Source organism: Trichomycterus rosablanca, chromosome 8 (genome assembly GCF_030014385.1).
Source record: "Trichomycterus rosablanca isolate fTriRos1 chromosome 8, fTriRos1.hap1, whole genome shotgun sequence".
NCBI classification, from domain to species: domain Eukaryota; kingdom Metazoa; phylum Chordata; class Actinopteri; order Siluriformes; family Trichomycteridae; genus Trichomycterus; species Trichomycterus rosablanca.
The window spans coordinates 23,036,378-23,059,752 of record NC_085995.1 but is presented as its reverse complement, the minus strand read 5'-3'; the positions used below and the strand labels follow the sequence as shown (position 1 = coordinate 23,059,752).

At 39.6% G+C, this 23,375-nt stretch overlaps 1 protein-coding gene across 1 annotated transcript in view; it reads right to left on the bottom strand.

The window, feature by feature from the left end:
* rxfp1 (relaxin family peptide receptor 1) overlaps positions 1-23,375 on the bottom strand; it is a 99,967-nt gene that overhangs the window by 27,624 nt on the left and 48,968 nt on the right. Inside the window, exons 5-11 of the mRNA XM_062999944.1 lie at positions 17,272-17,343; positions 14,286-14,357; positions 12,536-12,607; positions 2,966-3,037; positions 2,769-2,837; positions 1,458-1,529; positions 117-188 (exon numbers count right to left, since the gene is read on the bottom strand). Coding sequence (XP_062856014.1) covers positions 117-188; positions 1,458-1,529; positions 2,769-2,837; positions 2,966-3,037; positions 12,536-12,607; positions 14,286-14,357; positions 17,272-17,343 — 501 coding nt within the window. The remainder of the gene's footprint in view (positions 1-116; positions 189-1,457; positions 1,530-2,768; positions 2,838-2,965; positions 3,038-12,535; positions 12,608-14,285; positions 14,358-17,271; positions 17,344-23,375) is intronic.

The window sequence follows — 23,375 nt, the reverse complement described above, 5'->3', positions numbered from 1 at the left end:
CCTGTTTCCTTCTTAAGGTCAAAGCAGATCAGTGAAGCAGATCAGGACAACTCAAGAGAATATTAGATTTTTTTTTATAGCTGTGTAGTGGGGTTTCAAACCAAGTCAAAACGTACAGCTCGCCCAGCTTGCGCAGCAATGAGAACGCCTGTTCATGGATGCGACTGATTTGGTTTCTCTGAAGAACTCTGAGTGGACAAAAAGATAAATACATATTTAAAGATTAGAAAAGACAAAAATGGACTGTCTGAGAAAGTCTGAGAGAATGCTTCAACTTTGCATTTGTCTTATTTTTTTTTTATAACTGATAAAAGTAGAAAGAATAGATTTCCAATGTTTTCACTGACATTAACATTTTCAGCATTTAGCAGATGCTCTATATACATCGCCTCACAGCAAGATGGTCCTGGGTTTGATCCCCACCTGATCAGCCACAACAATAAAACCACCTCCACTCACTGTCCATTTTATCAGCTCCACTTACCATATAGACACACTTTGTAGTTCTACAATTACTGACTGTTGTCCATCAGTTTCTCTACATAATTTTTTAACCTGCTTTCTGTTCTTCAATGGTCAGGACCACCACAGAGTAGGTATTATTTGGGTGGTGGATCATCCTCAGCACTGCAGTGACACTGATGTGGTGGTGGTGTGTTAGTGTGTGTTGTGCTGGTATGAGTGGATCAGACACAGCAGCGCTGATAGAGTTTTTAAACACCTCACTGTCCCTGCTGGACTGAGAGTAGTTCACCAGCCAAAAAAATATTCAGCCAACTTCCTGGAGCTGCCCACAGGGTGCTATTAGATGGATATTTTTGGAATACCTACTCTGTAAGTGGAGCTGATAAAATGGACAGTGAGTGTAGAAACAAGGATGTGGTTTTAATGTTATGGCTGATCGGTGTATATATATATTTGCCAACATTTTGGGACAGGTCTTTTCCTGTTCCAAAACGACCATGCCCCTGTACACAAAGACCAGGTCCATAACAACATAACAACATGTTTTGACTGGTTTGATGATGGGTTGTAAGTGAAAACACTGTTTCATTTGTACTTTTATCAGTTAAATAAAAGTTTTAGCAATTTAACAAATTACAGTTGTTAGTTTTTATTGCATTTTAGAAACTGTTAGAAAGAAACTTTTATGAAAATTGGGATTGTAATATATATGCCCTGTCTAGAGTGGTAGGGGACCCACAGCAACCATAACCTGGAACAAGGGGTTAGTAAGAATAAGCAATGCTTGCTTTATTAAAGTCTGTTTAATAGATTCAGAATAATCAACCATTTATAACCTCAAACATGTTATTTTCACTATTTTTTCCCCAAATCCCCTATGTAACCTGATATTTGCACTTCTAAAATTATTTAACCGCCTTTGTTAATAGATGCACTGAGAAAATACAAAACGTGTGTAAGTGTGAAACAGAATATTTGTAAATTATACTCACAGCACAGTAAGCATACTGCAGGACCAGAATGTCATATTGTCCACAATCTCTATCTGATTCCCTTCCATGTCTCTGAAAAGACATTTGCATCAAACTGCAGTGAATGACCACAAGTATTTTAGAACACATCCAAAAAAAATTGTACCAGCCATGACAATTTACTTTCACAAATAATGGGTAAAGGCTGTGGTTTAGGACTCCGCCGTTGCACTTTGGAGGTGTTAAGGATCTCCTAAAATCTTGAGGTTCAAATCCAAATACCAATAAGGACTAAATCACCACAGCCCCCTGCACTACTAATTAATACTTGCCAAGAGTGGAACTGTCAGAAGTAAAGCTAATGATTAAACAACATTTCTTAGTGTAGGGGCACATGGGCCTAGCTGGTAATCAACTGACCGCACAGCAATTGGCCCTAAATACGTGGGTCAAACCCTCTACTTTGGTAACTGTCTTCAAGAAAAAAATAATTTTGTAATCAATTTGAATTCTAACATGTGTTTTAGTTAATAAGTTACACGTGTGTGTGGTTATTGGCCTCAATTTTTTATCAGCTGCACATGCCATAAATGCCCCAGCACAATCCGCTTCGATTGTGGGACTGAAACACTTAAACATAATATATAAAAGGGTTTTTTTAATTGTATTTTAATTATGCATTTTCTCCCCTTTTTCTCCCTTTTAGCGAGTCCAATTGCCCGACTGCGTCATGCTTCCTCTCCACCAATGCTGATCTCTCCTCTGATTGAGGAGAACGAAGCTAACCCACTCCCCCTCCGAAACGTGGGCAGCATGCCGTATGCATCTTATCACCTACACTTTGACGAGTGCAGTGCAGCTGAGCACTGTGTACAGAGAGACACACCCTGAGAGCACACTTTTCTCATCTCTTTGCAGGTGCCATCAATCAGCCAGCAGAGGTCGTGATTGCATTAGTTATGAGAGAGAGACCCTATCCGGCTTAGTCCCGCCCATATCTGAACAACAGGCCAATTGTTGTTCATGTGGCCGCTCAGCCTAGCCGGCAAGCAGAGCTGATATTCGATACGATGTGTTCGAAATCCCAGCTCTGGTTCCAGCGTGTGTTTTTACTGCTGCGCCACCTGAGCGGCCTTGTTTAAAAGGGTTTTCACATACTTTTGATCATATAGTGTTAGCATTGTAATGTAATTTAGTTTAATAATCAAATAATGCTTTAAATATTCTCCCGTGTTTTAATTTGTTAAATTTAAAATCAGTGCATGATTTCAAATAGTTAAACTATTACACATTCAGTTAAACGCATATAAAATATAGTTATTTTAAACTTACAGCCAATTTAATCGTGGCATCTCCAAGCACAAATCATCCAGTTTTGTGAGGGTGTTGTTCAACAAAACCCTACAACAAAGAAACACACCACACTTACATCCATATATAAAAGCCCAATGTGATAAGAGGTTATCTGCACATTTCCATTTGAAAAGTTCTTTAGAGCTAAAATAGCAACAGACTGAGATCAAACTCACAGCAGCACTAGCGAGCTCAAGCCAGAAAAGGTCAGAGATGATACATAGTGGATTCTGTTGTTTTCTAGGATCCTACAGATGAAAAAATGCACAGGAGCTCATTAATAAACATTAAAATCCTCCAGCATGGTGTGTGTTCCTCCGCATCAGCTCACTGAACACCAATTATGGCACAAAGGTTATAGCTGCTTATTCAATAGCACTTAATCAGGTATGTGATAGAGCTGCTACCCTGACAAAGTTTTACTGGTAAAAAAATGTGTCTTGTCTATTAGGTGATGAAACATGATTATGATGAACAAATTGATTATACACAGTTAATGAAGGAATTGTGGTTTTATTATTTCCAGCAGCTGTACAGCAACAAATTAAAATGCTAATACACATCATTAGGGTTCGACAGCAACAGATTACAAACATCCAGAATATCACATTGTAATTATAATTTGTGTATTCAGTAGCATCCACTACAGTTCTGTTATATTTTCACAAGGATACTATTTAGACAGTAAATAAATAAATAGATATGTGCACATAACGTAACAGCCATGTAAAAGCACCCAGAAGAGCATTTGGAATGTCAGACACCATTGGAAAAGAAGACCTGGCTCGCATTCTCCATTGTAGTTTATCTAAAAGTGTTTGATGGGGTTGAGGTCAGGGCTTTATGTGGGCTAGCCAAGTTCTTTCACACCAACCATGCCTTTATGGATCCTGCTTCATGCACTGGGTCACCATCATGCTGAAACACAGTAAGACCTTTCCCAAACTGCTCCCACAAAGTCAGAAGCTTTAAGATTTCTCTTCACTGGAACTAAAGGGCCTAGACCAGCCTCAAAACACAACGCCATAGCATTAACCCTCCTAACATTACATTTACACTTTCAGCATTTAGCAGACGCTTATATCCAAAGCGACTTACAGTACTGTGACAGTATACAGTCTAAGCAATTAAGGGGTAAGGATCTTGCTCAAGGGCCCACAAGTGGCAACCCGCCAGTGGTGGGCCTCAAACTACCAACCATTCAATTACTAGTCCAGTATCTTAACTGCTGGCTACAACTGCCCAACTGTCCTAACATTCTCCTGGCATTCTCCTTACCCAGACTCGTCCATAAGACTGCCAAAAAGAGAAGTGTGATTCATCACTTCTCAGAACACATTTCCACTGCTCCAGAGTCCAGTGACAACATGCATTACACCCCTCTGTTTACATTTACATTTTCGGCATTTAGCAGACGCTTTTATCCAAAGTGACTTACAAAAGTGCTTCCATAGTGAACATTACCTTACTCTACTTACTCTAACGCAAGAATAAAATATGAGCGTTAGTAAGTACGTCAGCTTAAGTGTTTAGTAAGGAGGTGGGTTTTTAATCGTCTTTTGAAGACAGCAAGGAGACTCAGATGTTTACACAGACAGGGGAAGCTCGTTCCACCACTTGGGTGCAAGTACAGAGAAGAGCCTTGATGCTTGTCTTCTTCGAGTTCTGGGTGGAGGATCAAGTGAGTGAGACTAATGGCTTGAAGGTTGTGTGGTAACTTGGGGCTGGTCCATTTTTGGCTTTGTAGGCGAGCATCAGTGCTTATACTGAATGCGAGCAGTTACAGGAAGCCAGTGAAGAGAACACAACAGTGGGGTGATGTGGCAGTGTTTAGGCTGGTTAAAAACCAGGCGAGCAGCGGCATTTTGGATGAGTTGCAAGGGTCTCCATCCAACTCTTGGCATTTTGCTTGGTGATGTAAGGATTGCATGCAGCTACTCGGCTAGGGAAACCTGTGACATGAAGCTTTCTAAAACATGGACGGGTGGCTAGCAAAATGTAAAAATAGGGCCAACAGTGAAGATAAATCGGTTGAAGAAAGTGACAAAATCAATTACTGTGATTCCACTAACGGAGTCCGGAATGCATCAAAATGCAGAAAGTATGATGAAAGGTACATAAAATATGGATTTACATGCATACTACTAAATGAAGAACAACACCCATAGTGTGATATATGTTCTGAACAGTGGCGATTTCTCTAAGACTGCAAGGGAAGCTCAGCTTCCCCTAAAATGTCCAAAATTAAATGGTCAAATATGTACAGGGTGGGCCATTTATATGGATACACCTAAAGAAAATGGGAATGGTTGGTGATATTAACTTCCTGTTTGTGGCACATTAGTATGTGGGAGGGGGAAAACTTTTCAAGATGGGTGGTGACCATGGCGGCCATTTTGAAGTCGGCCATTTTGGATCCAACTTTAGTTTTTTCAATGGGAAAAGGGTCATGTGACACATCAAACTTATTGAGAATTTCACAAGAAAAACAATGGTGTGCTTGGTTTTAACGTAACTTTATTCTTTCATGAGTTATTTACAAGCTTCTCTTTGTTTACAGCCATTGACATGTCGCAGAGGTTAACACGTGAGGAGCGGATAGAAATTGTGTTGATGTCTGGTGAACGCAGTACCCGGGTCATTGCAGCAGATTTTAATGCAAGACACCCTACGAGACCACCCATCTCCCATGCTACAGTTAGCAAACTGCTTGCCAAGTTTCGTGAAACTGGTTCAGTGTTGGATTTGCCAAAATGTGGACGCATGAAAACTGTCACTAATGAAGAAACATCAGTGGCTGTCCTAGCTTCATTCAGCAAGAGCCCACAGCGTAGCACTCGCCGCATGTCACTGGAGAGTGGCATCAGTCGAACATCCCTTCGGCGGATATTAGCTACTCACAAATGGCACCCTTACAAACTCCAGCTGCTGCAGCATCTCAACGAGGATGACCCAGATCGGCGCACTGAATTTGCAGAATGGGCAAAACAAAAATTGGAACAGGACCCTCAGTTTACACAGAACATTTTGTTCAGTGATGAGGCAAACTTTTATGTGAATGGTGAAGTTAACAAACAAAACCACCGCTATTGGTCTGACACTAACCCACATTGGATAGATCCCTCCAAGACTGTAGGAACACAAAAATGTATGGTATGGTGTGGTATATGGGGTACAAAGATAGTGGGGCCATTCTTCATCAATGGAAACCTCAAGGCCACTGGATATTTGAAATTGCTACATGATGATGTGTTTCCCTCTTTATGCACTGAAGCTGGCACGTTCCCTGAGTTTTTCCAGCAAGATGGTGCACCACCACATTATGGGTGTCAGGTCCGAGCATTCCTAGATGAACAGTTTCCTGGAAAGTGGATTGGTCATCGTGGGCCAGTTGAATGGCCCCCAAGGTCTCCCGATCTGACCCCCTTAGACTTTTATCTTTGGGGTCATCTGAAGGCAATTGTCTATGCTGTGAAGATACGAGATGTGCAGCACCTGAAACTATGGATACTGGAAGCCTGTGCTAGCATTTCTTCTGCGGTGTTGCTATCAGTGTGTGAAGAGTGGGAGAAGAGGGTTGCATTGACAATCCAACACAATGGGCAGCACTTTGAACACATTTTATAAGTGGTCAGAAACTTGTAAATAACTCATGAAAGAATAAAGTTACGTTAAAACCAAGCACACCATTGTTTTTCTTGTAAAATTCTCAATAAGTTTGATGTGTCACATGACCCTCTTGACAAACTGCAACCCATTTCAGGCCATTTTCTTGTAAAAGGAACAGAGGGCAGAATTTATGTGTAAATAAATTGACAAATTTTATGATGTAAGCCGACAATGAGCTTCCCCTCTTTGAAAGACCAGCAGCCGCCACTGGTTCTGAAGTACTTGCAAACCTGTGAAAATAATAAGGCACTTCAACAAGCATCCGACAAAAAAAACATTAGTTGACTTTTTCTGCTGTAAACAATCATTATTGGCTATTCAGACACAGACAGTTATCGGCCAAACCACACTGACGGTCAAAGCCCTGATTGTCTCATATGAAGTGGCGTATTTGATTGCCAACGTGAAAAATCCCTATACGATTGCAGAGACATGGCTACTGCCATGAGGGAAAATTGCTTGAGGATCTGTTGTTTTGCTGTGCATTGATTAAGGTAGAGCTGTATTATCTTTTTGAAGTAAATATTTAAATCAGCAAAATTGCATCTTATGTATGATGTGAGGGCGGCACGGTGGCTCGGTGGGTAGCGCTGTCGGCTTACAACAAGAAGGTCCTGGGTTCGATCCCCAGGCGTCCGGGTCCTTTCTGTGTGGAGTTTGCATGTTCTACCGAGAGCTCCGGTTTTCTCCCACAGTCCCAAAAACATGCAGTCAGGTTACTTGGAGACACTGAATTGCCCTATAGGTGAATGTGTGTGTGTGTGTGTGTCTGCCCTGCGATGAACTGGTGCCCCATCCAGGGTGTTACTGTGTGCCTTGCGCCCGTTGAAAAGCTGGGATAGGCTCCAGCACCCCCCTGCAGCCCTTAAGAAAGTGAGTGAGTGAGTGTATGATGTGAAGAAAGTTTATTGTAATATTTTAGCTTGTCAAAAGCTTTCACAATGGTTTTAGGAAGAGGGTTTGTGTGTGTGTGTGTGTGTGTGTGTGTGTGTGTGTGTGTGTGTGTGTGTGTGGAGAAGGTGCAAGTTTAAGGTCAACAAATGGAAGGGGGTGCACGTCCAAAAAGATTTTATAAAACCCCTGTTTTTTGCTATGCGCCTCTGACATTTGGTGACAGTTGGTGCAATGCTTTCTGAATTAGGATTTTAATAATTAATATAGTTCAAGTGCTTAAATGTATTTAATACCCCATTTGTGTACGTGTGGTGACAATCCAGAGACTAGTTTTTTTCATATTATGCAAATTAGCTCAAAATCTAAGTGGGCAGAACTATAGGGTTCTTGGAGCCTTTCTGTAGTGAGACAAGTAATCAGGGGAAAGCATACAAACAAAAAAAAACAATATGGTTCCAGCACCTTTGATGTTTTTGTGCCCGCTGTGGAAGCAATCCACAATTATTGCATTGGCCAAGGAGACTCGGCCTGTACATTCTGGTGATTTCAGACTGGTTGCCTTGACATCTTTAGATATATTTAGGACTGCAGTTTGCTTACAGGTAAGGCCCTACCTAATTCACGACCATGAAAATCGCATCACGGACCGAAGAAATGAGCTGTTTCCCGTGCAATATGCCATTTACATTTAAGGTTTGTGTTTAGCGATTTAACATTTTTCATTTGTGTAGTGTATAAAAAAATATGAGGCGATCCTAGCAATCATTGGGCAGTTAAGTTAGTGTAACAGACTTTTCTGTGGTGTAGTGTGCTGACAATGTTTGATGTGTGTGTTTAAGTATTGAGAGCATTTTATCCCTTTGAGGATTTCATAATCAATGGATAGTGTGCTTCTCTACACATGTGATCATCTCTGTGCTACGCCTCAAAAGAACAAGCCAGTAGTTTATCTATATACAGTTTATTTCTTTCTTTATAAACTCAGCAAACTCTAAAGATGCTCTGTTACACTAGCAAAAGGGGCGGCACGGTGGCTAAGTGGGTAGCACTGTCGCCTCACAGCAAGAAGGTCCTGGGTTCGATCCCCAGGTGGGGCGGTCTGGGTCCTTTCTGTGTGGAGTTTGCATGTTCTCCCCATGTCTGCGTGGGTTTCCTGCGGGTGCTCCGGTTTCCTCCCACAGTCCAAAGACATGCAAGTGAGGTGAATTGGATATACAAAATAGTCCATGACTGTGTTCGATATAACCTTGTGAACTGCTGAACCTTGTGTAATGAGTAACTACTGTTCCTATCATGAATGTAACCAAAGTGTAAAACATGACGTTAAAATCCTAATAAACAAACAAACAAATACTAGCAAAATGTCAAAGATGTCGAAGTCTAAAGCAGCTAAAAACACTACTAGGGTGGGAAGGGGGAAAACATGGACGAGAATTTCAACCGTCTTTCAACCATAATGGTAGGCTGTGCTGTGTATTGTAGTTTACATCTATTTTATCATAAAATTTATGTAATGTTATTTAATCACAGAAGTGAAATGTGGAAATTTTTTTAAATATGTGAAATTTGTGATTTTTGAAGAACAAGGTCTGTAAAGTTTTTGAGTGAATTTAGTAGTACTACTATACTTTTATATATGATAATTTGGGGGGCCAAAAACCTGCAAGTTGTTACTTATCGATATTTCATCTATATTGTCATCAGTCTTTAACAATATTCAGGCTTGTTTATTGGCAGAAAGGCTGGTGGATAAATACTCATTGGACTTTAGTTTGGAAGGGTGGATTTTTGGTTAAATCACTCATTTTCTAAAAGTCTGGTTTCTTTTATTGCCTCTCCACAAGGTTGTGTTTAATCTCCTTATTTGTGTATTTAATATACAAATAAGTTTGCTGGTGACTCAATTATAGTTTGTCTATATTGAGATAATGAGAACAGGCATGGTCCGATAGTGGATGAGTTTGTTCAGTGGTGTAAGAAATCATTATTAAAGATTAACCTTGATGAAACCAAAGAGGTGATCGATTTTAGATGAGCATTTATTCTATGACAGTTGATGGAAAGGGTTAACAAGCAGTGTTCAAAGCTAATGACTCACTCTATTATCGAGTCTAAAATTGAGTTAAAAATCTAAGCATTAAGAGTAAGAATCTTCTCAGCAGTATTGCAGGATGTCAGTAAGCAGCCTTTTAACAACTAAATGGGCAGCACGGTGGCTCAGTGGGTAGCACTGTCAATTCACAGCAAGAAGGTCATGGGTTCGATCCCTAGGTGGGCCGGTCTCCTTTTTGTGTGGCGTTTGCATGTTCTCCCCGTGTCTGCGTGGGTTTCCTCCCACAGTCCAAATACATGCAAGTGAGGTTAATTGGAGATACAAAATTGTCCATGACTGTTTGATATAACCTTGTTAAATGATTAATCATGTAAAACATGTTAAAATCCTAATAAACAAACACTACAGACTTTCAAAGATACACTGTAATACAGTTAAAATTATTTTATAATTTTTGCAGTTGTGTTCTTTATTAAGAGGGATGAGTAAATGTTAGATATTTTACTTGCATATTGTTATGCTTTTTTGTAGAACTTGTCTCGTATGATTCTTTTATTTTGTATTTAATGTGTTTTTCTTTTCTGTACTGTTTATTGTGTGATATGTTAGTGGCTGATTGAAAACCAATTTTGTCCTTGTGAGATAACAAAAAACTGAATTAAACTGACTCTGCTCTGTGACTTTACATGGTCTGTCAATTCATGGCCGAGTTGATATCATTCCACTTACAGTTGATTGGGGAATAACTGAGTTGGTGCAATGGTGGCATCCTATTACAGTACAATGCTCAAATTCAGTGATTCAGTGAACTCTATTGAACAACCTGTTCTTTCACAAATGTTTTTAAAGAAGACTACATGGCTAGGTGCTTGATTTAATACACCTGTGCCAATGGGAATGAATAAAACACCTAATTCAATGATTAAGAGGTGTGAAAAACAAAAGGTGTGAAAAACAAGCTGATTTAGACATGCACGCATTTTTAAATATTGTAGGTCTTTTTTAAATCTTTAAATACTGTATGTTAAATGAAAGCCAATGTTTAATAAAAGGTCATTCAAATTTGTTAATAAAGATTTTGGCTAAAAAAAATTCAAGGATTGTTAGTGGTTAATACTTTTGTCTCTTACTAATCGCATAAGATTCTATATACATAATAGATATAATGAATTTAACACAGTCACCTTCCGATGCATTATTTTCCAGAGTTGTACCAACTTTTTAATGCCATCAGCAAAAAAAGTTTTTGGTTGAGCGTGTAGCCACTGATGCCCCACTGCTTTCACATCATCATCACATAAAAATCTTCTTCCCTTTAAAGCTTCTTTGAGCGGTCCAAATAGGTGGAAATCAGATGGAGCTAAATCCGGACTATAAGCTCTCTCACAGTCTCTCAGACACGACCAATTACTACTCCTCCCGCCCTCACCGTTTCCAACCAAAATATAAAAGTGTGGAAATATACAGTGTATCACAAAAGTGAGTACACCCCTCACATTTCTGCAAATATTTCATTATATCTTTTCATGGGAGAACACTATAGACATGAAACTTGGATATAACTTAGAGTAGTCAGTGTACAGCTTGTATAGCAGTGTAGATTTACTGTCTTCTGAAAATAACTCAACACACAGCCATTAATGTCTAAATGGCTGGCAACATAAGTGAGTACACCCCACAGTGAACATGTCCAAATTGTGCCCAAATGTGTCGTTGTCCCTCCCTGGTGTCATGTGTCAAGGTCCCAGGTGTAAATGGGGAGCAGGGCTGTTAAATTTGGTGTTTTGGGTACAATTCTCTCATACTGGCCACTAGATATTCAACATGGCACCTCATGGCAAAGAACTCTCTGAGGATGTGAGAAATAGAATTGTTGCTCTCCACAAAGATGGCCTGGGCTATAAGAAGATTGCTAACACCCTGAAACTGAGCTACAGCATGGTGGCCAAGGTCATACAGCGGTTTTCCAGGACAGGTTCCACTCGGAACAGGCTTCGCCAGGGTCGACCAAAGAAGTTGAGTCCACGTGTTCGGCGTCATATCCAGAGGTTGGCTTTAAAAAATAGACACATGAGTGCTGCCAGCATTGCTGCAGAGGTTGAAGACGTGGGAGGTCAGCCTGTCAGTGCTCAGACCATACGCTGCACACTGCATCAACTCGGTCTGCATGGTCGTCATCCCAGAAGGAAGCTGACGCACAAGAAAGCCAGCAAACAGTTTGCTGAAAACAAGCAGTCCAAGAACATGGATTACTGGAATGCCCTGTGGTCTGACGAGACCAAGGTAAACTTGTTTGGCTCAGATGGTGTCCAGCATGTGTGGCGGCGCCCTGGTGAGAAGTACCAAGACAACTGTATCTCGCCTACAGTCAAGCATGGTGGTGGTAGCATCATGGTCTTGGGCTGCATGAGTGTTGCTGGCACTGGGGAGCTGCAGTTCATTGAGGGAAACATGAATTCCAACATGTACTGTGACATTCTGAAACAGAGCATGATCCCCTCCCTTCGAAAACTGGGCCTCATGGCAGTTTTCCAACAGGATAACGACCCCAAACACAACCTCCAAGATGACAACTGCCTTGCTGAGGAAGCTGAAGGTAAAGGTGATGGACTAAACCCAATTGAGCACCTGTGGCACATCCTCAAGTGGAAGATGGAGGAGTTCAAGGTGTCTAACATCCACCAGCTCCGTGATGTCATCATGGAGGAGTGGAAGAGGATTCCAGTAGCAACCTGTGCAGCTCTGGTGAATTCCATGCCCAGGAGGGTTAAGGCAGTGCTGGATAATAATGGTGGTCACACAAAATATTGACACTTTGGGCACAATTTGGACATGTTCACTGTGGGGTGTACTCACTTATGTTGCCAGCCATTTAGACATTAATGGCTGTGTGTTGAGTTATTTTCAGAAGACAGTAAATCTACACTGCTATACAAGTTGTACACTGACTACTCTAAATTATATCCAAGTTTCATGTCTATAGTGTTGTCCCATGAAAAGATATAATAAAATATTTGCAGAAATGTGAGGGGTGTACTCACTTTTGTGATACACTGTATATACAGTATGTATAGTATTTAACCCAGTGCTTTTTCATCTTAAACATGGAAAAGAACTAAGACGTACTTACAGCCATTCCAGTTTGTGCAGATCCTGGAAAACTCCTGGCATTAAGCTGGAGATCCGATTATGGCTTAAATACCTGAAAAACCAGAAAGAAAATAATGTTCTCAGCATAAACCTTTTACCTTCAGCCATATACACCAATCAGCCATAACATTAAAACCAGCTCCTTGTTTCTACACTCACTGTCCGTTTTATCAGCTCCACTTACCATATAGAAGCACTTTGTAGTTCTACAATTACTGACTGTAGTCCATCTGTTTCTCTGCATACATTTTTAGCCTGCTTTTACCCTGTTCTTCAATGGTCAGGACCCCCACAGGACCACCACAGAGCAGATATTATTTGGGTGGTGGATGATTCTCAGCACTGCAGTGACACTGACATGGTGGTGGTGTGTTAGTGTGTGTTGTGCTGGTATGAGTGGATCAGACACAGCAGCAATGCTGGAGTTTTTAAATGTTGTGTCCACTCACTGTCCACTCTATTAGACACTCCTATCTAGTTGGTCCACTTTGTAGATGTAAAGTCAGAGACGATTGCTCATCTATTGTTAATTGAGATTGTGTATCTTTGTTAATACCATCAACACCCCAGATTACACACTGGACTGTTATTATTATTTATTATTACACCTGCACTTTAGCAACACCCTGGACTACTCACTGGACTTTTATAATTATTATTTATCATTTACACCTGCACTTTACACAACCGTCATACATATATATGTATAGTTATTTTTCACCATCCTTACATAGTTATAGTTACAGCTGTATAGTTATTATTTACACATATTTTATTATTATTACTGTTATTACTATAATATATACCTAACTAATCTTTATTATTATTAATATTATAATGTATACTTAACTAATCTTTTATTATTATTACTGTTATTATTATAATACCAATTTTTATTGCTTATTGTTATTATTGCTATTATGTATAGTACTATGTATATAGATATAATTCCATATATGTAAAATAGCTATAGTTATAACTTTATATTCATATTAATCATAGATATATGTTACTGATATTCTCTGTTGCTACTATTTGCACTTCTGGTAGATGCTAACTACATTTCGTTGCCTTGTACCTGTACTGAGCAATGACAAAGTTGAATCTATCTATCTACTGCTGCTGTTTGAGTTGGTCATCTTCTAGCCCTTCATTATTGGTCACAGGACTCTGCCCACGGAGTGCTGTTGGCTGGATATTTTTGGTTGGTGGACTATTCTCAATCCAGCAGTGACAGTGAGGTGTTTAAAACTCCATCAGCATTGCTGTGTCTTATCCACTCCAGCACAACACACACTAACACACCACCACCATGTCCCTGCAGTGCTGAGAATGATCCAACACCCAAATAATACCTGCTCTGTGGTGGTCCTGTGGGGGTCCTGACCATTGAAGAACAGCATGAAAGGGGGCTAACAAAGCATGCAAAGAAACAGATGGACTATAGTCAGTAATTGTAGAACTACAAAATGCTTCTATATGGTAAGTGCAGCTAATAAAATGGACAGTGAGTGTAGAAACAAGGAGGTGGTTTTAATGTTATGGCTGATTGGTGTACATACACATACAAAGATTTAGCTTTTAGAGCATTTCTGATTGTTAAAAGGCATGCCAGAAACATTAAAGCACATCACATTAGATTTTTTTACAAATAAGCCAAGTAAAGACACTGTAAAGTAAAAGATAGTACTATGATTATTTAAATGATTATTTCAAGTCAGAGCACTTACAAACGTGTTAGATTGTAGAGGCCTCGGAATGCATATGGCTCCACAACTTTAATTCGGTTGTGCTGAAGGTATCTGAAAGAGGAGTTTAGACGACATTGTAACATTAGTATTAGTAAAATAAGCTTCATTTATAAGCTGTATGTACAAATGGAATATGTTTATTAAACAAAAAGTCCTTAAAATATATTAAATTAAGATTTAAGAGGCTATATACAAGAACATATTAACACACAACTTTCTTATTGCCCTTCTCCAGGACCAGGGTGCAGCAAACACCACGAGTGCAAACAATCTAGTACAAATAGCACTGTTTTCCAGACCCAGACAAGCCGCTGCATGTTAACATGCCCCATCTTGGGAATATTGCTATTGCTTGGGACATTATGGGGCATACTGCCACTAAAATTATGCACATCCACTTGTGGGATTTTAGGCAATCATTTTCACAGAAGACCTCATTTCCATGGATTACCATTACTCAACTTCACTAAATTTAATAATGAAAGTATTTAAATGATTCTTAAAATAGGCATACCACTGTGATGCTGCTGATAAAGTGAGTGCCACACAGGAACAAAGGCCCTGAGGACCTGGTTTGATCCATTTCATCCTACAAAGGTGAATTAATTTGAAAGTTTTTCTAGGTGTAAGTAGGTGAGTGCATTTGATAGGATGTGTTGCCCTGAAGTGGAATGGTACCACACAGTCATATTCCTGGGAACCTGGTTTGATCATTTTCTTCTTTCATTCCATGTTAAGAATGTTTTTATGTCTTGCATCCAGTGTGTGGGTACACACCGTCACCATGACGAAATAAGAATTAAAAGCAATTAAACATGTCTGATCTCATTACTTACAAATTAATTACAAAGTTGAGACAGTATGGAAAATGCAAATAATAAAACACAGAGTTTCTTACATTTACTTTCACTTTTATTTGATTGCAGACAGGATGAACCTGAGATATTTCATGTTTTATCTGCTCAACTTTATTTTATTTATTAATAAACATTCATTCCTGCATTTCAGGCCTGCAACACATTCCAAAATAAGTTGGGACAGTAAAGCATTTACCACTTTGTAATGTTGCAATTCCTTTTCACCACACTTAAAAGACGTTTTGACTCCGAGGATACCAAGTGATTTAGTGTTTCAGGTTTTATTTTGTTCCATTCTTCCTGCAAACACGTCTTAAGATGTGCAACAGTACGGGGTCGTCGTTGTCGCATTTTTTGTTTCAAAATTCTCCACACATTCTCTATTGGGGACAGGTCAGGATTGCAGGCAGGCCAGTCCAGTACCCATACCCTCTTCTTCTGCAGCCATGCTTATGTAATGTGTGCAGCATGTGGTTTTGCATTGCCTTGTTGAAAAATGCATGGATGTTTCTGGTAAAGATGACGTCTTGAAGGCAGCATATGTTACTCTAGGATTTCAATGTACTTTTCTGCATTAATGTAATAAGTGCATAAGTGTTATTGACCTTTACCAAGGGCACTGAGACACAGCCCCATACCATGACAGACCCTGGCTTTTGGACATGTTGCTGAGAACAGTCTGGATGGTCCTTTTCGTCTGTGGTCCGAAGCACACGGCGTTTATTTTTTCCAAAAAAAACCTGAAATGCTCATTCATCTGACCACAATACACGTTTCCACTGTGTGATGGTCCATCCTAGATGCCTCCAAGCCCCAAGAAGCTGACACCGCTTCTGGACATGGTTAACATAGGGCTTCTTTTTTGCACAGTAAAGATTTAAGTGGCATTTGTGCATGTAACTCCGTATTGTAGTGCTTGAAAAGGTTTGCCAAAGTAATCCCTCACCTATGTGGTTATATCAGCTATTGTTGAGTGGAGGTTCTTGATGCAGTGCCGTCTGAGGAATGGAAGATCACGGGCATTCAGCTTAAGCTTGCACCTTGGCCTTTCCGCACTGAAATTCCTCCCGATTTCTTGAATCGTTTAATGATATTATGCACTATAGAGGGAGAAATATGCAAATCCCTTCCAATCTTTCTTTGAGGTACATTGTTTAACATTTCAATAATTTTCTCACACATTTGTTGACAAATTGAGATCCTCTGGTCATCTTTACTCATCAAAGACTCCTGGATGCTGCTTTTGTACCAAACCATAATTACTTGTTGACATCACCTGTTTGGAAGCACATCATTACTTAGTTTTTTCACCTCATTACTAGCCCTAAATTGCCCTCGTCCCAACTTTATTGGAATGTGTTGCAGGTCTGAAATGCAGGAATGGAGGTATATTAACAAATGAAATAAAGCTAAGCAAACATGAAATATCTCAGGTTCAAACTGTCTGCAATCAAATAAAAGTCAAAGTAAATGTAAGAAACTGTGTTTTTTTATTATTTGCATTTCCCATACTGTCCAAACTTTTTCTGATTTGGGGTTGTACTGTTACATATCGCTAAATCTCAAATCATACATAGAATTCATGAATATAAGTTAAGGGATTAACATTTTATATTTTAACTAATATTATGGACATTTTATCTTAGTCTCTAGTTTTAATGTTTTTTACCATGTTACATTTGCGTGTTTCTATTTTCAGTGCTATCTAGTCAAAACGTTATTGTAGCTCTGCTTTACTGGTATGGCTGGCGAAAAAGTGACTCGGCGAAAAAGCTAACAAAAAGTAGAAGCTTCAGAGTGAAATACAGTTCAGGCAGCTTTTTTCTTTGAGGACTGAGAACAGAAAATGTGTAGAAAGCAAATCTATTTTTTAATCTGTCTCTGGTGAAAATGAAATTCAAACTGAGATACACTTGAGAGACACAGTTTGCCTCTTTAAGCCTGTCAGTATGTATCTAGAAAATGTATCAAATGTTTTTAGATAGTGTCTGAAACCTGTGGGGAGGGTTAATTCTTCTCTATGGCATATTCAGCAGGGAAACAAATTCTTTTAACACCAAGACTTGAGTTCATGCAGTGAAATGAGAGAAATGTATACAGGCTCTTACAGCTTTTGAAGATTTTGGTACTTTATAAACATGTTAGCATTCAGTTTCCTTAGGCGGTTCCTCTGCAAGGACCTAAAGTGAGAGCCAAAAAGAGAAAGAAAGAGTAGAAGTTATGGATTTAGGGTTCAATGATGCTTATTTGAACCTTGTAGTCCATTACAAATTCTGATTACCTGGTAAAATATTCTGTCAACCTAACACTACTGATCAGGTTCATTTGATTTCTTTTCACACTGACACTTCCTTAAAATCAAATGTACAGCCATGAAATCTTAATGAACAAACAATAGCAGTAGATGCCAACAAGTTAGTCTAACTGAATACTGCAGAATTCTGCCCTGCTTGATCTGCATTGGTAAGTGCTGTTAACATGAAAAGTGGAAGTACTTATAAGCGACAACAGCTCAGGAAAGAAAGAAAGGCCAAAAAAATAGACCCTTTTTTTTGGTTTTCAGCACTTTTCACACATTTTTATCCAAAGCAACTTACAACTGCAAGCAATTAAGGGTTAAGGGCCTTGCTCAAGGGCCCAACAGTGGCAACCTGACAAATATGGGGCTTGAACCCTTACCTGTTACCAATTCACCTGCTTATTGTGGAGTGTTGCAAACCCAGTAAATATGAGAACCTACAATAAATACAAGAGACATTGTCTAATCTAGAAGAAATTGTGGGGAACGGGAACAAAGAAAAGTGTAGCGCTGGCCAGTGCATACTGAATGATAAGTGTGTTTTGTTTATACAGCAGCAAAGATTTTGTGCAAGGATGCAAGTGACATACAGTGTATCACAAAAGTGAGTACACCCCTCACATTTCTGCAGATATTTAAGTATATCTTTTCATGGGACAACACTGACAAAATGACACTTTGACACAATGAAAAGTAGTCTGTGTGCAGCTTATATAACAGTGTAAATTTATTCTTCCCTCAAAATAACTCAATATACAGCCATTAATGTCTAAACCACCGGCAACAAAAGTGAGTACACCCCTAAGAGACTACACCCCTAAATGTCCAAATTGAGCACTGCTTGTCATTTTCCCTCCAAAATGTCATGTGATTTGTTAGTGTTACTAGGTCTCAGGTGTGCATAGGGAGCAGGTGTGTTCAATTTAGTAGTACAGCTCTCACACTCTCTCATACTGGTCACTGAAAGTTCCAACATGGCACCCCATGGCCAAGAACTCTCTGAGGATCTTAAAAGACAAATTGTTGCGCTACATGAAGATGGCCAAGGCTACAAGAAGATTGCCAACACCCTGAAACTGAGCTGCAGCACAGTGGACAAGATCATCCAGCGTAAAAGAGCAGGTTCCACTCAGAACAGACCTCGCGTTGGTCGTCCAAAGAACCTGAGTACACGTGCTCAGCGTCACATCCAACTGCTGTCTTTGAAAGATAGGCGCAGGAGTGCTGTCAGCATTGCTGCAGAGATTGAAAAGGTGGGGGGTCAGCCTGTCAGTGCTCAGACCATACGCCGCACACTGCATCAGATTGGTCTGCATGGCTGTCACCCCAGAAGGAAGCCTCTTCTGAAGTCTCTACACAAGAAAGCCCGCAAACAGTTTGCTGAAGACATGTCAACAAAGGACATGGATTACTGGAACCATGTCCTATGGTCTGATGAGACCAAGATTAATTTGTTTGGTTCAGATGGTCTCAAGCATGTGTGGCGGCAATCAGGTGAGGAGTACAAAGATAAGTGTGTCATGCATAGAGTCATGCATGGTGGTGGGAATGCCATGGTCTGGGGCTGCATGAGTGCAGCAGGTGTTGGGGAGTTACATTTCATTGAGGGACACATGAACTCCAATATGTACTGTGAAATACTGAAGCAGAGCATGATCCCCTCCCTCCGGAAACTGGGTCGCAGGGCAGTGTTCCAGCATGATAATGACCCCAAACACACCTCTAAGATGACCACTGCTTTATTGAAGAGGCTGAGGGTAAAGGTGATGTACTGGCCAAGCATGTCTCCAGACCTAAACCCAATAGAACATCTTTGGGGCATCCTCAAGCGGAAGGTGGAGGAGCGCAAAGTCTCGAATATCCGCCAGCTCCGTGATGTCGTCATGGAGGAGTGGAAAAGCATTCCAGTGGCAACCTGTGAAGCTCTGGTAAACTCCATGCCCAGGAGAGTTAAGGCAGTTCTTGGAAATAATGGTGGCCACACAAAATATTGACACTTCAGGAACTTTCACTTAGGGGTGTACTCACTTTTGTTGCCGGTGGTTTAGACATTAATGGCTGTATATTGAGTTATTTTGAGGGAAGAATAAATTTACACTGTTATATAAGCTGCACACAGACTACTTTTCATTGTGTCAAAGTGTCATTTTGTCAGTGTTGTCCCATGAAAAGATATACTTAAATATCTGCAGAAATGTGAGGGGTGTACTCACTTTTGTGATACACTGTATTTACTTTTATAGTATATAGTGTGTGCAAGTGGGGTAGTGTGTATATGTGTAAGTTTGTGTAAGCATACAAGTATGTGTATGTATGTGTAAGTGAGTGTTGTGTGTGTTATTGTATGTGCAATTGTATGTGTATGAGTGTGCATATGTTAGTGTGTGTGTATGTGCATGTAAGTTTGTGTTTGTGTGTGTATGTGTGTATGTATGTATGTGTGTCTAAGTTTTTGTGCATTAGTGAAGTAGTTCACCCCACTGGGACACAAGTCTATGCTGTATCTAGTGTACGTCAGAAAACAACCTATCCACAATAAATAAATAAGTAAATAAAGAAATAAATATAATGAAATATTTAAAAATGCTGAAGGTAATTTTAGCCTTGGCTAAAAATAGTGGACATGACCCCACACTACAAAAAAAAAAAAGCAAAATTTCATGTAGTTCATTGGCTTGTAGCCAATAAGCCAGCAAGCAAAAGCCCAATGAGAACGGCTTTTAAAAGAATCTCCTAGGTGCATCACATTACTGCTGATGAGATGCACAAACTGTCTAATTAAAGAGACCGCCACACACAGTCATCTTCAGCTCCATGTCCCCTGCCAGCCATAAAAGCCAAGGCAGATGGGAACAAATCTGTACTCTGAACCCACTGTCAATTACAGGGCATACATTTTCAAAAATCTGGACTGCAGCCAGCCTAGCACATGGATTCTGCCGTTGTAACTCATGCAGAATGAGGCCTGGCATTGTCCTGCTAAACACAGGGACAAGTCTATGCTGTACTTAGTGTACTTTAGAAAACTCAGGTGGCCATGCACTTACCCCACAGGGAAATTGGCAACATGTCTCCTGAGAAACTCCTGACCACAGAGGAAAGTAGGGAACAGGAGTGAAAATTACTTTATCACAACAATAAGTACTTGGTTTACCAGTGTGAGAAAGAGAAAGGGGCTCAGTATATGTAGCCTGTGTGCAGAGTTGATTTGTCTATAGGGCTCAGGTCTAAAGGGGGTGGTCATGCCACCACTGGGGCGGCTTGCCTATTCAGGGTGGTTACTCCATGACAGTCAAAAGGCACCGTAAAGACTTTTCTGAGTTGGTGAAAACAAAAGATACCAGTCTATCAGAATGTGCAGGTGTCACCGAGGCATGGACACCATACACCGCAAAGCCAATAAGCCAGCAAGCAAAAGCCCAATGAGAACGGCTTTTAAAAGAATCTCCTAGGTGCATCACATTACTGCTGATGAGATGCACAAACTGTCTAATTAAAGAGACCGCCACACACAGTCATCTTCAGCTCCATGTCCCCTGCCAGCCATAAAAGCCAAGGCAGATGGGAACAAATCTGTACTCTGAACCCACTGTCAATTACAGGGCATACATTTTCAAAAATCTGGACTGCAGCCAGCCTAGCACATGGATTCTGCCGTTGTAACTCGTGCAGAATGAGGCCTGGCATTGTCCTGCTAAAATAGACCAGTGGTTCCCAACCACCAGGTTACGGACGGTCATTTATTACTGGGCTGCACAAAAAGTAAATAAATAATTAGATATCGCTACAAAAGCAATGAAAACACTGCTTCCATTTCCAACATCCTATATTTGTGAAGCAGGATTTTCTGCAATGACGGCAACCAAAACAAAGTTACGGAGTAGACTGGACATAAGGAATACACTTCAGATGTTATTGTCTTCTATCACCTCTAGGTGGGAGTGTCTAACTGCAGTGAAAAAATCTCAGCGTTCCCACTGATTTTCCATCATTGGTGAGTAGTAATGTTATGTACTTTGTGTTTTTTATTATGCTCAAGGTATAATTTTATTTTAAATCTTCCCGCCCCCGCCAGTCCGTGAAATTAAATCTTACATGAAACCGGTCCATGGTGCAAAAAAGGCACCGCTGTAAATAGACAGTTCCTGGGAAAAGACATCATCTTGACGGCTTTATGTCTTACCAAAATACTAATATAAACCTCTGCATCAATGGTACCTTTACAGATATACAGAATACCCATGCCATCAAATGCTGTTTTTCATCTTTGGCATGTACAATCCTATATCCATTTTTCCCAAAACAGGCTGAAACCTAAACTTCCCAGAGTCATCTCAGATGACTTTGGCCAAGAGAACAAAATTAAAACATGGCTTCCTCTTTAACTAAGTCAGTTTCAGGTTGAATTGTCACATGTCAACTTTTCCCAAATTTGTTTAGTGAGAAGAGAGACCTCCTCAAACCATGTCACAGGGGCACTTTAAATGAAAGTGCCTGCTAAATCCTGTAAATGTAAAGTCAAACATTCATTTATTTAGGGGCCCAACTTGGCAGCAGTGGGGCTTGAACCAGCAAACTTCTGATTACTAGTCCAGTATCTTAACCACTGCCCAGTAAACTACCACTGCCCAACATTCAGGTGGTGCTGTGTTAGTGTGTGGGTGCTTTGCTGCATCAGGACATAGATTAAATTATTAATTTAATTATTGTCATGAATTCTTCTGTCTGCAAACAAAATTCTTGAGAAGAATGTAAGATCATATGTTCATGAGCTGTAGAAGAAGTTTAATTGTATTATGCAGCAGGACAATAATCCATAATTCAAAAGCAAAGATGATAACTGAATTTTGATATAAACTATGCACAGTCCCCTCCATAATTATTGGAACCCCTGGTAAAGGTGAGTAAAAAGAGTTATAGAAAATTCACCTTTTGGTGACTCAGCTTAATCTCACACTGGAGAAAAAGCCAACCTTCAATTAAAGTCATTTAAAAAATCCCTCCTCAGATTTGCTTAATCATTCTTCAAAATAGCAAACACAAGATAACACAAAATTTAAATATGTGAATTGTAGGAAAATGTGTTTTGACTTTTATAAGTAAGGGTATGGGTATTAAAATAACAACTTTACTAAAATGCATACTAAAATTAGGACAATAATTAAAAAAGGTCCAATCAACTGAAGGGATGGTAATAAAGGCAAAAAAAACCAAAAAATCACATTTGGATACTTGCAACCTTTGGAGACTTTGCATCTTGAAGAAAATTGCATCTTGGGCTCACCAAATATCCAAAACTACCAGCAGTCAACACTTCTATGCCACAAAAATATTAAAAATAAAAAAAAGGATGGATTTTTTAAATTACTTACTTTAAATGTTCACTGTTGATATCTGAGCTCATATTTTTCAGTTGCATATTTTAGACACAGATCTTAATTTTAACACATCACAAAGGAAAACTTTGTTTAAAATATTTTACATATGAGCTCGGCTTAAGATCCATTTCACTTCATAATGGTCTGTTTCTAAAACTGGAGAGAGACTAAAAAAACCTTGCAATCATTCAAGCATGTCTCATATTCTCCACTTTACTTGGATGACAGGCATTTTAACTAACAATGCCTAACTTATCACAGAGCTGTAATATGGAAAATTGGATCATAATTAGCAATCAGCTCTTCACTGAAAGACTAACTGACATGCTTTTTAGCAGTATATTTAGCATAAAGAGCAAAAGCAAAAGATAAAAATGTGTGGAAACAGAAAAAAGCTGTGTGAAGAAAAACCCTATCATAATTTTGTATAATCCAATTATGTCATATTTCTGTGGCTCTTACAATTTTCATGCTCCATTTAATAACAAAATGAAAAAGTGAAAGATAAATTAATATTTCCATAAATTGCACTGAA